Source organism: Equus przewalskii, chromosome 22 (assembly GCF_037783145.1).
Source record: "Equus przewalskii isolate Varuska chromosome 22, EquPr2, whole genome shotgun sequence".
Classification (NCBI taxonomy): Eukaryota; Metazoa; Chordata; class Mammalia; order Perissodactyla; family Equidae; genus Equus; species Equus przewalskii.
In genome coordinates, this window is record NC_091852.1 from 34,530,897 (window position 1) to 34,546,464 (window position 15,568).

The 15,568-nt window shown below is 40.2% G+C and overlaps 1 protein-coding gene across 17 annotated transcripts in view; it reads right to left on the reverse strand.

The window, feature by feature from the left end:
- Nucleotides 1-15,568, reverse strand: part of BNC2 (basonuclin zinc finger protein 2) — a 416,788-nt gene that overhangs the window by 116,412 nt on the left and 284,808 nt on the right. For all 17 annotated transcript variants that reach the window (XM_070589725.1, XM_070589739.1, XM_070589737.1 and 14 more), the window contains one exon: nucleotides 6,253-6,488. In XM_070589725.1, coding sequence (XP_070445826.1) covers nucleotides 6,253-6,488 — 236 coding nt within the window. The remainder of the gene's footprint in view (nucleotides 1-6,252; nucleotides 6,489-15,568) is intronic.

A 15,568-nucleotide genomic window follows, 5' to 3' on the forward strand; every position in this document is an offset into this window, starting at 1 on the left:
AACCTTCACAGATGAAGAAACTTAGGTTCAAATATGTTAAATGACCTATCTTAAGTAAGAGAGCAATCAAAAGGTGAAACCAAGATTCATACCCAAGTCTGTCTCACTCCAAAGTCCAAAATCTTTGTCACTCTACTCTCCTGCCTCTTATTTGTAATGAGGTCTGTACTATGTACATATGTACATACAGGTCGGGGTGTGTGTGTAAGTGCCTATGTATATGCATGTATTATTTATTTACTATTGAATACTATACCCTTTTGCCTGACTAATTAGGAAGGCACTCTGCTGTAAGCGACCAGGTAAAATATCAAAAATTGACATTTGACATGGGCAGAGAACATGTTTGGTACCTGACATTTCCTTACTGTGATTGGCCAAAGTTAGCTTGATGCATAGATATAAGCAAAAAATACCCACCTGAGTAGGAGTTTATAACAGACTTCATTCATCAACATTATTTCACCATTTTGCCATTGCAAAGCCAGACAGGTATAAGCGGTAATCTCACTTTTAAAGATGAAGAAACTATGGCTGAGAATGGCCAATTTTTCCATACTTGCATAAATAGTCAGTGTGTGGTACTAGGAGTTTAGCCCAATCTTCTTCCTTGAGATCCAGTGCCCCCTTTACCATCCAACCTGATATACTTTTATGGATCCAGAAAAGAGCTATTTCATCTCTGCACATCCGCCATACATGACATAGGTGAAATTTTATTAATTAGGTACAAAGCCTTTGTTTTTTTACACTCAATTACAAAAGGCACATATCCCTGGAAAGATAAATCAAAGACCGGAATTTACAATGAAGCATTAATGATTTATATCAGATCTAGAGAAGACGTTTGGGTCATGGACATGAGAGAGGAAAGGTAACCTGAAACAAGGTGGACTATCAGGAAACAGCCAAAAAAAGGAAGACAAAAGAGGAACCAATTTCACCTAGTTTTGCCTAAGGTCATGTGGATGTGATCTGCCACTGAATACAAGAGAGATGACTCTGTCAGTTCAGGATCCTCAGGCCTTCTCTGTTCCCCAAGCCACACCAGTTTGATGCTGTAAGACTCTCGCACATTATATTCCGGAAAGACAGTTTGGTAGTCTTAAAGAAAACAAAACCAAAAAACATCCAAACACTGCCCATATAATCAGAGACCTGAGTGCAAATCAGATTTCAAAATTTCCTCCCTCCATGTTTAGTAAGCACTATCACGTGCCAGGCTGGGTGCTGGGTTACGGTGACAAACAAGAGGTTAAGTGGTTCTTATCCTCAGGAAGCTTACGGTGCATCAACTGTGCCAATTAACAGCTTCTGTGATCATGGGAAAGTCACTTAACCTCTTTGAGCTTCAACTACTCCCAATGTTAATTCACGGGCAACAGCTACCAGAGGATGGTATGAGAGGATTCCAAGAGCTAACGTATGGGAACTTGCTCCACAAAGGGCTGTTTAAATACAAGCGTTTGCCCAATATTGACGTTTTCTACCACATGGATACCACAAAACACTTATTCTACACAGACCACTGCTAGGGGGTGTGGAGCCTTCGCTTCTCTTCTTACTGCCCTCAGTAGCCCAGCTGCTGTTACAGCCTTCAGTCCCTAGGAAGCCTGAAGAAAGACTAAGGACTCGCGGACCAAGTGAAGTTACTGGATATTCCATGAGGTCAATGGCAAACATTTTAGCAGGTTTCTTTACCCATTCATTTAACAGATATTATTGAGTACCCTGCCTTTGTGGTGTTCGCTAGTGAGGAAGCCAGGAAAAAACCATTTTAACAGTTGCTTTAATTAACTGATTGATTTTAAATTGGATTGAAGCTTGAGGGAAACAGAGTCCTGAGATAGAGCCACATGAGAAAAACCTACATTGGTTAAGCTGGACAGAAAAGGTCCCTGTGAAAAAGTGGGACTTTGGCTGACACCTAAAGGACAAGAAAGTGCCCACGCAGAGAGTAGGAGAGTCCAGGGAGAAGAATCTATCCATGCAAATGCCCCAAGGTGAAGAGGAGTTGAGTGTGTTCAGGAATTGAAGGCTTGTAATGAGCTTGATAGGAAAAGGCTATGACTTGGGAAGGGCTGGTGAAGCTACTTACCTACTCTCACAAACCACTTACGCCAGAACTCCACGGAACCTTCATTACGCTAAGATGTATCTTGAGGCCTTAAGAGAAGGACCCAGAGTATGGTTCCTCCCAAATCTAAAGACGGACCTCCGGAAGACTAATGCCCCCCGAATACTCTGGGAAATGTTCTTCTGAAGTGTTGGTTGTTCTTTTAGTTCTGAGTGTTTCAAGCCACAGGTGACTTGAAATGCGCATCACTACTTGTCCTCTCACAAGGCTGCTGACACCTCAGCTAATTATTCAGAGTGTCTGATATGTTTCTCTGAATTCTGGCAGACTCATTTGCAAAGGAGGAGATTTCCACAGATGGACTGGTGGTTATAGGAGCCCAGGCAAGTCAGTTACACATTCAAACTGAAAAGAGACTGTGTGAAAACTTGATTTTTAAATGATTAAATTCAACAATGATAATTACCTATATTCTTATATGCTAGGTCAAAGACAGGGGAAATGGGGAAAGAACAGGACATTGCTGTTATTCACTGCCAATAAATGTACTATGAGATACAGATTTGAAATAAAAATTACCCTTCAGCAGCAGCAAAAACATATTATGTTCCTTTATATTTAGATTTTACCATCTACTTGCATATTTCCTTTTTCTGCTTTTTTGAAAAATACATAAAATTTACCTTACTTTTTCTGTACTCTCTGAATGAACACTTTAATTGGTACAAAAGAGAATACTGGGTTCTTTACCTTTATGATATTACCTGGATTCTTAAATCTTTGTAGTCCAAGTCATACTGTACGTTTTATACCCAGCTGGTTAGCTTATGGATTACACAGGTAACTACACAAGTGAAAAGTAATTTTTATCAAAATGGCACAGGATTCTTGAAAGACATTGTTAGTCTTTTAAATGACTCTGTGGCATCACTATCCTCTCTTTTTCTTTTAATAACCTTTTCATACATGCTTGCAAAGGACAGTTTTGCATGGCCTGCTCCCCTTTTCCCCCACATGCAAAAATTCAAAATCAGACCAGACATCCGCTATTCTTCCACATTCAAAACTCTCTCTGAAACTAAGAATAGCTGTGTATCCATAAGGGATGTAGGTTTGAGCCCAGAGAGTTAAATTAATATCCTGGCTTCACCAGTTCAACTTACCGTACATCTTCATTTGCCCAGTAACACAATCTATAGCCAACTGCTAACCAAGTCAATATGTGGTAAGACTAACAGCCACCCTAACTTGCCTTGATAATTATTCTCCTTTAACTGACATAATATTCAATAGACTGTTGTTGAGAGCAATAATGCTAAAATTGATGCCTTGAGGGCTACAAGACAATTGAGTTTTAGCCAGATAAAATGACTTGTACACTAATAGTGCATTATAGGGTTCCACAACCTTTGGACGCACATTTTATAGTCTACTTGTATGACAATGTTATATATAATTATATTCAAAGTCATTGGTGCATACCTTACCATTACGACATGTAATTTTTAGAATATTGGCCGATAATCAAATCACATTGCTTTAAAGGAAAAAGGTTTATTTCTATGGTCTAAGCTCTTGTTTTTTGGGTGTGTGTTTTTTCTTTAAACAAAACGAGCATTTTCTCACTATATAAGTGATAAGTTTTTGTCCTTCAACCTCTTGCTTTTTTTCTAAACTGAGAACTGTTTTCACAAGGAACAAGCGGATGAGAACTACTGAATGACAAAAAGCGTCATTTAAATAAAATCTATGTTACATCAACTCTATCAATAAAACAAGACAAACTAAACCTAGTGTTCCTCTAACGTAAAAATCATCTATGATTTTCTCAAAATACCAATTCTAGACACCAAATGGAGAAATAGATCATATTAAACTTGAGACTTTGTCAAAACCTATATTAAATTAATGAAAATTATTTATAACTTAAGTATCACAATAAAGGACAGCATCCTTTATATGCAATACTTCACCCCCAAATAAGAGACTCTGTAAATACTAGTTTGTGATTTTGCTTAATTTTCCTCTCATACTTAATTTCTCTTGCAATTTTGCATCTTTAAATCCTAGGCCCTCATAGAAAAAGAAATATGGAGTACATCTTCTATGATTGCCTTAGAGATATCTTGAAATGCTGGGGAAAAATTAACACCTAAATAATAATTTCAAGTAAAACAAAGAACAGGTTCTGGTCAAGACAGAACATTAAGACCACACCAGAGAACAACCGGCAGGTTCTATATTTACGGCCATCAAAACACCACAGTCAACTGGCCTGCTGAGATGGCAAATAGTCATAGTCATGCACATTACCTATTTGTTTGGACAGAAAGAGACCATTCATACACTCCAGATATCTCAGGCAAAAATATATACATGGAAGTGAAATACAGCATTGATGACAGAAGTAAGCATCACAGTAGAGGCAGTAAAGATGGGACCAGATGGGGGCGTAATACTTTAGGTTTTGAATAAAGGAAAGAGTGCTTAGCCAAGCTAACAGTTCCATTCAAAAAACTGCAAGAGGTTTGTTCCTTCCTGTAGGGTAAACTCCACCCAAAAAGGACATTAATAATCAAGTCGTGGAAACCACTGCAGAGAAATGTGGCACTGATGCATCTCCAGGCCAGTATTAGCAGGGATTATGAAACTGGAATTCCATGTTTTATTTTTCCTGGCCTATTTCTCCTGGGCCTTGTGCCCCCATAAGTCCCCTGACCACCCAGGACTCAACTTTTCACTCCCCACACTGAAATGTCCCCATCCTGAGGCAAATGAGATAATGCTTGTGCAAGTCTTCTAGAAACTAAAAACGTAATGTATAATTATCACTCTTATCATCATCATCATCTCATCTTCTGAAGGCCAAATTTTCTGTGCCTTCCAAGTTGACATCTCACTGAACTAAGCCATGATTCTACACTAACTAAAGCAGCCACGGGAGCAGACAGGTTATTCCCACCTCCTCTCTTTCTCTACGTCCACTCATCATCCCTCCTCTGCTCTCCTGCCCTGGCTAACACCTGGAGGTACCACACAGGAGAATGACAGGAATGTGTGTGTTTGTATGCCAAGTTAAAATGAGAAGGAGACTGGAGGGCCCCCACTCACCACATACCAAGCTGGCAGCCAAGGCCTCACACACAACACAGGGTGGATCGGGGAATAAAAAAGGCTGGCAGAGCCAAAATCAATTTTTCTTTGAAGGGGTCATTTCTCCTGGTATTATCCCCATAGGAAATTTCAAAACCCACTTCAGATTCTACCTTCCCAAACTGTGATCTCCTCTGGCAGGAGGGAGTACTTCTTCATCGTCCAGTGTAGTCTTTTTGGATCCTGGGGTCTCCCAAACATGTTGTTTTCAACATTTACCCTTCAAGGGTCGTAGGAAGACAGATGGCCATAAAAACATTTCAGAGGCCAAGTACACAATGCAAACAACTAGCGACACACTGCAAAAAATGATGGGAAAAGGGAAAGATGTCGGGTGGGTGGGACTGGAGGCTGTGGGCCTCCCTCTTAAGACCCTTATCAGATCAGAAGTGCCACTGACACAAAGAAGGGGCTCAAGGCTGGAAGAACAGGTGCTGTGAAGGCCAAGTCTATCCCCATGTCTGCTGGATTTGGAATGTGCGGGTTGACTGGTTATGAAAGCAGGGGCTTTACAGAGGTTACAGTTCCTCCTTTGACTTGGATCAAGAGGTAATAAATAGGGTACACAGACAACCAAGGAAACACCAAACCTACAAATTAAGTGTGAGAACAAGCCCGGCTAAACCCAGATGAAGTGTAATCTGAGATTTCCACACACCCATCACCCACCTCAAAGAGCCCATCCTTTTAGCAGGGCTTCAATAACACTTGTTGAAGAAGCCAGAAAGCCCATGTTGTAGAGAGAGAGAGTTGAACTGAAAAAGATGCAAATGAAGCAACACTAGGCAATAGGTCGCTTCTGCCAACTAATATACACCACTGAGGCCTAATGCCAGACTGTTGGGACATCGCTCCTTTTTTCCAACACCCTGACAAGCCTGCCAAAAGAACCATTTTAACCAGAAGAGGGTGTGCATGCCTAGGCCTGCGAGGGGCAGGAAGGAGACCAGGTTCGCCAAGGGCTCTCACCCAACCCCTCCCAGAGCTGGCCCCAGACGCCAGCTTCAACATCCTCCCCCTACCTGAAGGATGTACCCCCGGACGTAGTCCCGCAGAGTCCAGCCCAGGCCGTGCAGGATGTGCAGCACCTCCTCTTGCTTCAGGACACTGAAGAGACGGTCCAACAGGATCTTTAGCCGCACGGGTACCGCTTGTGTCCCGTAGAGCATCAGGCTGCTGATGTCGAACACCACGTTGGACTGCACAATCTCCACCTGGGTGGGGTGGTACAGGTGCTGTGTGCTGAGCTTATCCAAGGCTGTAGAGGTCCCACCAAAGTTCCGGAGGTGGGTAGGAATAAAGAGAGAAAGGGAGAGGACAGAGAAAGTAGAAACAAGTTACTGGAAGTTAACAAGGTTCCATTTCTACAGATGGACGACATGCACATATGTTTAAGCAAGATTTTGCAATGTGAATCGTTCTCTTCCCACCTCCTCCTGCTTTGCCTTTTATTTTATTTATTTTTTTGCGTGGATTTATAAACTGCAGACGACAGCAAATACAAAACACATTCAACTTTCAGAAAGAGAGCCACGGAGGAAATTTCTAAATGACTGTGGTTGGCTCTAAAAACCTAATTAATTTGCTAATTGAACTACGGCTCAACTCAAGTTACCATGGTGTCCCCCTCCCCCAAGCAAAGAACAAACAATTCCCAACTCATGCCATAAGACCAGGCCCAACCAATACCACTTCTCTCAGTAAGATTCACCCCTTACAACACCGGAATGGTTTAAAGAGGAAGAGGAGCGAGTTCTTTAGACCACAGGGGTAAAGGGGCTAATTTAGAGGGAATAAAGAAAGCTGACATCTGTGTGGAGGGCTAGTAATTTAAATCCAGTTAAATTAGCTAAGGGTGATTGTCCCAAGACTTAGTTCTCCCAATTTTCCACCTGCTGTTCATGTGTCAGATAGTTTAGTGTTCAGTGACATGTTCTCTAAAAATTATCCAGGAGAAACAAAAGAAAAAGACCTTCAAGTCACAATCTAGTACTTTGTTAATAGCTCTGACAATAGTTTAGTGTCAGATGAAAAAAGAAAAAAATGACTAAAATCAAAGTTTGAGAGCTAATTGTGTTATTTCGGTAGAGAAAACTGAGGATGACCATTCTCAGAGTAAATACTTTCAATGAAACGAAATATTTCAACAATTAGGTCTTTTTCTCCTCAAATCTAAGAAATTATATCTCTCCCCTAGATCTAAAAGCCAAGATAAGGTCAAAAATTCTAGTCCTCACCCTTATCTAAGTTTGTGGGAACCCTACTGCAGATAATGTAACTACAATTTTCCTTGGTTTCTCTAAAGTGAACAATTAAGATAATATTGTCTCATTTAGAGGGCTCAAAGAGATGCTGCAAAGATTGATGAGCTTTGAACTCCTTGAGAGAACACAAAAGCACTAGATCAGCTGTCAGAATTACATGCATATGACCTTCTAGAGATTAAAACAGATAAACATGTGAGCTTGAAAGACAGTCATCTAATCTCATGAGTCAGGCAAATAAACATAAGACAATCACCATCGGGCTCAAATTGTAACTAGACCTGAGCGTACCCCAGGTTTCTGCAAGTCCTAAACCACTGCCTGGCCTTTCTCAACCACTCTTCCTAAAACCTAATCCCACGACAGTATAGACTACTGTACATGTGCACTCTGAGCGACTCTTATTTTAATATACCAGTATTTCTGCATATTAATGCCAGTATTTAAAAGTGCACGCACACACACACGATTTTTAGTATTTCAAATGTATTTTTTCAGGGCTCCTCCTCCACTCTCGTTTCTTCCTGACTTGTGGTCACTAGAGAGTTCATGTACTCTTGATAAATTGCTTTCTTACATCCACAGTGTAAAGGCCCTTATCATTTACCCGCTGGCTTCATTCAACACATTTACTCCCAGGAATACTTTGTCAAAGAGTTCGGGTTTCCTCATACTTCATTTCGTGCAGCTGATTTGTCTGATCTTTCCTATTCTAGTGGTTAAGTCAACTTTGAATAAATAGCCTTAAAAATTAATTTAACGTTTGGGAAAGATAAGGGATTCACAAGCCTAGGGATTGAAGTCTTCTCTCACTCCACAGGGCATTTAGACTGCAAAAATGCAGCAAAGAGGCATTATTATCCCGGTTCTTCAAGTACAGCTTAACTACTCAGCCTTCTGATGAGTGGCTGCTGCGCTTACAGAATCCAGTGACCAGACCGGAAGACATCTGCTCCTCCTCCATTTTCCTCCATCAACCCTCCCGGCCCATATCAAACGCTTCTTCACAAAATACACTGCTATGACCACAACAAATATGAAATCAAGAGGGTTCAGTAGGGGGGAAACAAAATGCACCAAATCGTGATGTTTGTCCATGTGTTTGGACCCTGTATCTATGCATTAAGCATATGCAGGTGTGTGTACCAATGTGTTCCAGGGCCAGGTGGAAAGCTGTCACTCCTCTCCTCCCACTCCCTACAAAGGGCTGGTACTTTTGGAAGATGAAGAGGACTGAACTGTTGGGGGTACAGAAACAAAGAGAAGTTGTTCAGAGAGTTGAAAGACCACAGGTCAAATAGGTGAGGCAAAAATATTTCCCTAGACATGCTTTTGAGAACATAAGAGAGTGAGAGTATTGTAAGGACGTTACCTGATTCTTCTTCATAAGTACCCTACATGTCAAGAAGTTGCAATACTGTTATAAGACATACAAATATACAGCGGAGGTCAACAATTTTTTCTGTAAAGGGCCAGATAGTAAATATTTTAGGCTTTTGGGCCATACGTTCTCTTTCACAACTACTCACTTCTGCTATTACATAGTAGTTTCCCTGCCCCATCTGTGGTTTCACTTTCCATGGTTTCTATTACTCGTGGTCAACCAAAGTCCGAAAATATTACACGGAAAATTCCAGAAATAAACAATTCATAAGTTTTAAAGTGAGCGCCGTTCTGAGTAGTGTGATGAAATTGTGCACTCTCCACTCTGTCCCCCCAGGACGTGAATCACCCCCTTGTCCAGCATGTCCACTATCTGCCCATTAGTCACGTAAGAGCCATCTTGGTTATCAGATTGACTGTCATGGTATCGCAGCGCTTGTGTTCAAGCAACCCTTATTTTACTTACTAGCACCAAAGCGCAAGAGTAGTGACGCTGACAATTCAGATATGCCAAAGAGAAGCCGAAAAGTGCTTCCTTTCAGTGAAAAGGTAAAAGTTCTCAACTTAATAAGGAAAGAAAATAAATCATATGCTGAGGTTGCTAAGATCTATGGTAACTTTTATTACAATATATTGTAATAATTATTCTATTTTATTACTAGTTGTTATTAATCTTTTACTGTGCCTAATTTATAAACTTTATCATAGGTATGTATATTTGGGAAAAACATAGTATACAAAGGTTGTGGTACTACCTGCAGTTTCAGGCACCCACTGGGGGTCTTGGAATATATCCCCCATGGATAAGTGAGGACAACTGTAGAGGGAAAGCAGATAAGACTTAAACCAATGGGCATGTCTGTGTTCTAATAAAACTTTATTTACACAAATAAGCACCTGGCCACATGTGGGCTCTGATATGAAGGATGGAAGGGTTGGATATTTAAAGAAAGCCAGTAGTAGAAAAGGAAAAAGCCCTAAGAGTGTGATTTAAGCAGCAATTACCCGAGAGATGAGCCGTAAGATGAAGGCTTGGAAAATATTAAACTGCCCAGCTTGCCGATGTCAACTGCAAGTTTCAGCATAAACATATCATCAAAGATTATGATCTATCAAATTTCTTGAATGTACCCAAATTTTCTGCTTTATAATTGCTGGATCATACTGAGTCACCAAGTTGTTGACAACTTTTGGGGCTATCTCTTTGGTGAACAAAGGGTAAGTGATGATTTTTTTGTGTCATGATACTGGTAAACTGAGAACTAGACTTCTGCCTAATGTCATGATCTTCCTGTCCGCCTGCCTGGAGGATTCAAGTCTGGATCTTAGCAGAGTTAGGAATCGGGTAGGGCCAACGAGGAGAAAGGAAAGGAAGGGCAAGAACTTGCTCAGCAGGATAGAGTGGGAAAAGATGGTTACCCTTTTATACTTTACGGGGCTAACCATCTGCTAAATTGTCCTATACCAATACTATTGCCAAAATTCCGTTTTCAAATGAAATCTTAACCAGAAATTGGGTATACAAAATGTATAAAAGTGAAGTCACTCTTGGTGAAGCTAGAGTGAGCATGGATCAGGGAACTTCCAACTCTGTGTCCTCTCTTCTTCCCTTCAACTTGTTTGAGTATCTCAGTGGGACCTCTAGAGTTCCCAGCAGCACAGTTTGAAAAGGCATTTTTCTATCCAGTAAGATGATATTGTTTTGCCTTTTTCACATCTACTCCCCTTCATGCTGGTAATAGAAATTGGATTTCCCTTTGGGAACCACTGTTCCCTTGCACTCAGTACCAGTTATTTCATAGAATTAAATATTTCTTAAGCCAGGCCTGGAAAACCAGTATATCCCAGTCCCCTGGCGACAGCAAGTGGTTCAAGGATGAACAAGTGACCTAAGTCTGAACAGTAAGATTGAATCCAGAATTTTAGTTAGACCTAAAGTTTAGTTAGAACTAAGTTCTCTTTCCCCAAAATTTATAGCTGGTAAATATACTTGAGAACAAAAATCACATGGAGTTGCAGCTACGCTGCAAGATGGTCTGAGAAGACCAAGTGCTGACAATATTGTTTGATCGAGAAGATGTGGATAGGGCAGTGCCTGAGGCTGGCACCATCGCTGGAATTTTCCAAGACACAAGCCAAAAAAATCCCTCTCTCCCTCTCTTAATGTCTGTTTGAAGTAGGATTCCACAACTTATATCTAAAAGAGCCGTGTCTAAGACAACTACCTTTTGGGATGCTTCTCCAGCTGGGTACCATGTAATTTCAAAGTAGCTGTCGTGGTTCAACTTAAGGTATTTTAGTGCCAAGCTAAATGCAATTCACAATTTCTCCAACAACTGGAATGAGAGTATCCTTAACAATTTCATACCTTACACAAATTTACAAAGTATGATGGACGCCTTCAACATTGATAAATAAAAATAATTATGTCTTTGTGGGGGGGGGGGGCGTAAAGGAAATGACCATTTAAGTACTAAGTAATGTCAGGCATCATTCTATGGGGTTAAAATGATCTTGCTTAATCTTTTAAAAAAAATTAAAAACATACAGTGTTACTAATATTGTCTATTTGGAGATCCCAGGCTCAATGAGGTTAAGTAACTGGCCTAAGGTCACTTAGCTATTTCTCCCAAGAAAATTCTGTTTCCACCACATGTTCAGATAAACAGTCAATAAGAAACTCTGGAAACTTTCTAAAGTCTTCATCAGGTAGGAAGTCCCTAACTCCTAGCAATCTGGGCTTCCTGCCCATCACTCTGCTAGAGCAAGCATTTGAAAGGTCACCAACATCTGCCTGACTATGAAATCCAATAGCTTTTTTCCTTCATTATTCTCCATGATCTCTCCACAGCAGCTGACCTTATTGATCACCACTCCTCCTAAAACGCTCTTCTCTTTCATTCATGCATACATTCATTTATTCATCAGAACTTAATAACTTATCACTGCATGCAGATGCAAAAGTAATTTATGTTGTGGCCTCCACCTTCAAAGGTAGACAGACACAAGCAATATAAATGCTATAAAAGAGATTTCATAAAGTACTATAGGACACAGAAGAGAGGGCAACTCTGCCGGGAAAGCATAGTCTTGTAAGACAACTAGGAATTCAGCAGGCAAGAAGAGAAGAGAGCAATGTAGGTAGATGAACTAATGCAGGGTTCTCAAACATTATGTGCACAGAATCAGCTAGAGGGCTTGTTAAAACACAGATTGCTGGGCCACCTTCCGCAGAGTTTCGGACTCCTTGGGTCCAAGAACTCGCATTTCAAATAAGTTCCCACAAGATGCTGATGCTGCAGTCCAGGGACCATACTTTGAGAACCACTGAACTAATGCGGCATGAGTAAGAGAACTGAATATCCAAAGCATATCTAACACTTTAGGCAAACAGCTGGAGATAAGTCCAAAAAGGTCAGATGGGCAGACGGTAAGGAGCCTTAATACTACAGGCAAAAACCTGTGGAAAGCTAATAATGTAATTTTATCTCTTGATCACAGGATATAGAAAATAATAAACATTTTATAAGATGAAAATGATTCTAAGTTTAGACATAAAAATCTGACAAGAATCTAGAAGTTTAATTAAAGCAATGGTTGTCAGCTGGAGGGACACGGCACACGGTTAGCAGTAACAGCAGCTGACAAAGGTGCTGAATGAACCTCAAGGACAGAACCTCAACCCCCTAAAGAAGGCGACTCAAGAGGGAGATGGTCATGTTTACTTTGCAAAATTACAAGAGGTGACCCTGACATGCACCCCATACACAGGCCACACTGAAAATCACAGAGACAGAGTCAGGAGGCAGGGGTGGCCCAGAGCCAAGTGAACAGAATAGGGAATTTCTGCCAATACTCCACTGGTGATGCCTTGACGCGGTGGACTTCAGACTATGATATGCCTAAAGCTGGGGTATGCGGAGGCCTTTCAGGAGGAGTGCAGACAGCGGGACTCGATTTCCAGATCCTGCCATCCCATATTTACTCCTGCCTAAAACAGATCCACCTGACAACAGGCCTGCAGGCTCACACGGATGTTATCCATTCCCGTCTCTCCTTTGAAAACTGTACCCTTCTTTCTTTCAAAATAAAGGTGTACTCGGGCTTGACTTGTATGGTGCACTGGCCCAGGGCATAAAATTCTCCTGGATGCCAAAATCATTGAGGATTTGAATTGCTATGTGGACGCTTCCTTTAATAATTAACATAAGCGCCAAGAACCTGGAAAAGGGCCCTCTTTCCCTGACTACACACATGCAAGTAAAGGGTAGCTAGAACCTGATATTTAGGGAATATTCAGAATTCACATAGAGGATAAAGTGGGGCAACAGTAGTGAACTCCCCTCTTGAATTCCCACCTATTTTAATAATGTATCACTCTTCACAAAGTATCTGATGAGAGCAAAGCAAAAATGTCCAAGACGAAAAATGGCTTTGCCCCCGACATACTCAAAGGGAAATGATTCTTTCCGACTCTTCCTGATACTCATCCCTAGGAGGTATCATCAACTGGGAAGAAAAGCCCCTGAACACATGTAAGTGATGCCAACAGCTTTAAATTCCATATTTTCCTGGACCTACAAAATTTGCAAGATGCACTGGGTAGGCTGTGGATGGAAGTTTTACACGATTCCTTGCAGAAACTATGTTTATCACTTAATAGGTAGTTATAACCCATTTAATCAAATAATATCAAAGCGTTTATTTCAGTTATGATTATCATTTTCATCTTATAAAATTCTCTACATCTTGTTAATAAAAGTAAAATTATAATAAGTTATGATCTAATGCCAACTTAAGTTAGGGGCTGGCCCCATGGCCGAGTGGTTAAGTTCGCGTGCTCTGCTTCGGAGGCCCAGGGTTTCCCGGTTCGGATCCTGGGCTCGGACATGGCACGACTCACCAGGCCACGCTAAGGTGGCATCCCACATGCCACAACCAGAAGGACTCACAACTAAAAAAAAAAAATACACAACTATGTACTGGGGGTGCTTTGGGGAGAAAAAGGAAAAAATAAAATTAAAAAAAAAGTTATACACTATAGTACATCATTGCTAATTGAGTAATGAGAAATAGCATTTCTATTATAACTGAATAAATTAATTTTATTAAGTCCACATTTTATTCTGAACTGTTTTAGCGATCATAATTTATTGATGTTTTTATAATTTTTCTCGAAATGCATACTAATACATTTATTTGAATTGAAATGTGAGCTTAATTTTTTCCAATGAAAATGAAGTTAGATTTGGCAGCCTAATTTGACCGAGAGCACTGGTGGAAATTTTCATCAATTAAGATAGCTAAATCTGCAGTGGTAAGATAAAAGTATCTCCTTTAAAAAAAAAAACAACATTTTGCAGAAGTTATTTGAGTAACTAATTTCTCAATCTTTTCTGCGTATACTAGAATAAACAATCTGCCCCTAAATGAAAGACTAACAGCTATATTTATAAATAGGCATTTGATATGTCTTGTGAGTGTCTTTTTCCAGAAATTGAGAAAGTGAATGACTATAACAACTTCTGGGTAATAAGGTGGGTGATTTCCATTTCTTTCCTTTAACAAAACTAATTGATCATTGTGTTAATTCTTGGCATCTAATCTGAAATGATTTCTAAGAATTGAATGATGATGTGATAAAGTTCCTAGTCCCACCAATTCACGTGAACAGGTGTTTCAGCAGTTACATCTGTAAAAATGAACATTGGGACTTGAATTGATAGTATACCTTTTCTCTTTCTTAGAATGAGTCCACGGTTACATGAACTAATCTGGGAAGAAGAAAATTTACAGCCCCATCCATTTTATTGACACACGTATTTCTGACAAAAACCCATTTATGTTTAACAAATTATGAAAATTTGCATTATTTACATTGCTTTGATCAAAATTAAATAATAAAATTTCCATTCATAGATTTATTATTTTCTTAATTTTCATTGCAGACATGTATGATAAGTTGAATGATAAAAGACTTTCCAGCAAATATAAGACTGCATTTATGGTAATGTTATTTGGGGGAAGTAAATCGGAAGTAACAGTTTAGGAGAAAAAACAATGACTTAAAACAATGATTTAAAGTTCTCAACATTTAAAAGTGCTTGGTGTCCTCCAGATTAAGGACAGACAGACACCAAGTGTTCAAATCCCAGCTCTGCCACCTACTTGCTATATGACCTTGGCAGGTTACTTAGTGTATGAAAATGTTAAGACGGCTCTTGGTTTTCAAAATTCTTTTGGGGGCAGGCACGCCAATAGCTTGAAGACCACTACCTTAATTCAAGGAGAAAGGAAAGGGAGGGCAGAATCAAGACCAAGCCAAGAAGCAGGGGGAAGAAAACAGATGCTTGGAGTGAAGATGAGGCAGGGTTACAGGAGGACTAAGATTTTCTAGTTTGGGGAATTTGGAGGGGAAATCAACTGAGATGCAGGGGAACCATCAGGACTCCTGAGGGGCTGCCTCTCCAGCTGCCCACCTGTGACAGTCTGCCTCTAGGAATCCAACTATTCACACTCCGCAGGTCATCCCTCACCTATAAATTGAGTTCTACCCAAGCTCCATGACCTCAACTCCAAACATGGCCTTGACCCCTATTGCTGTGAAAGATAGGACTAAGAAACTAAGCCAAAATGCTTGAAATCAAACCTTTTTTTTTTTTTTTTTTTGGTATTTTCTGACTGGATATGT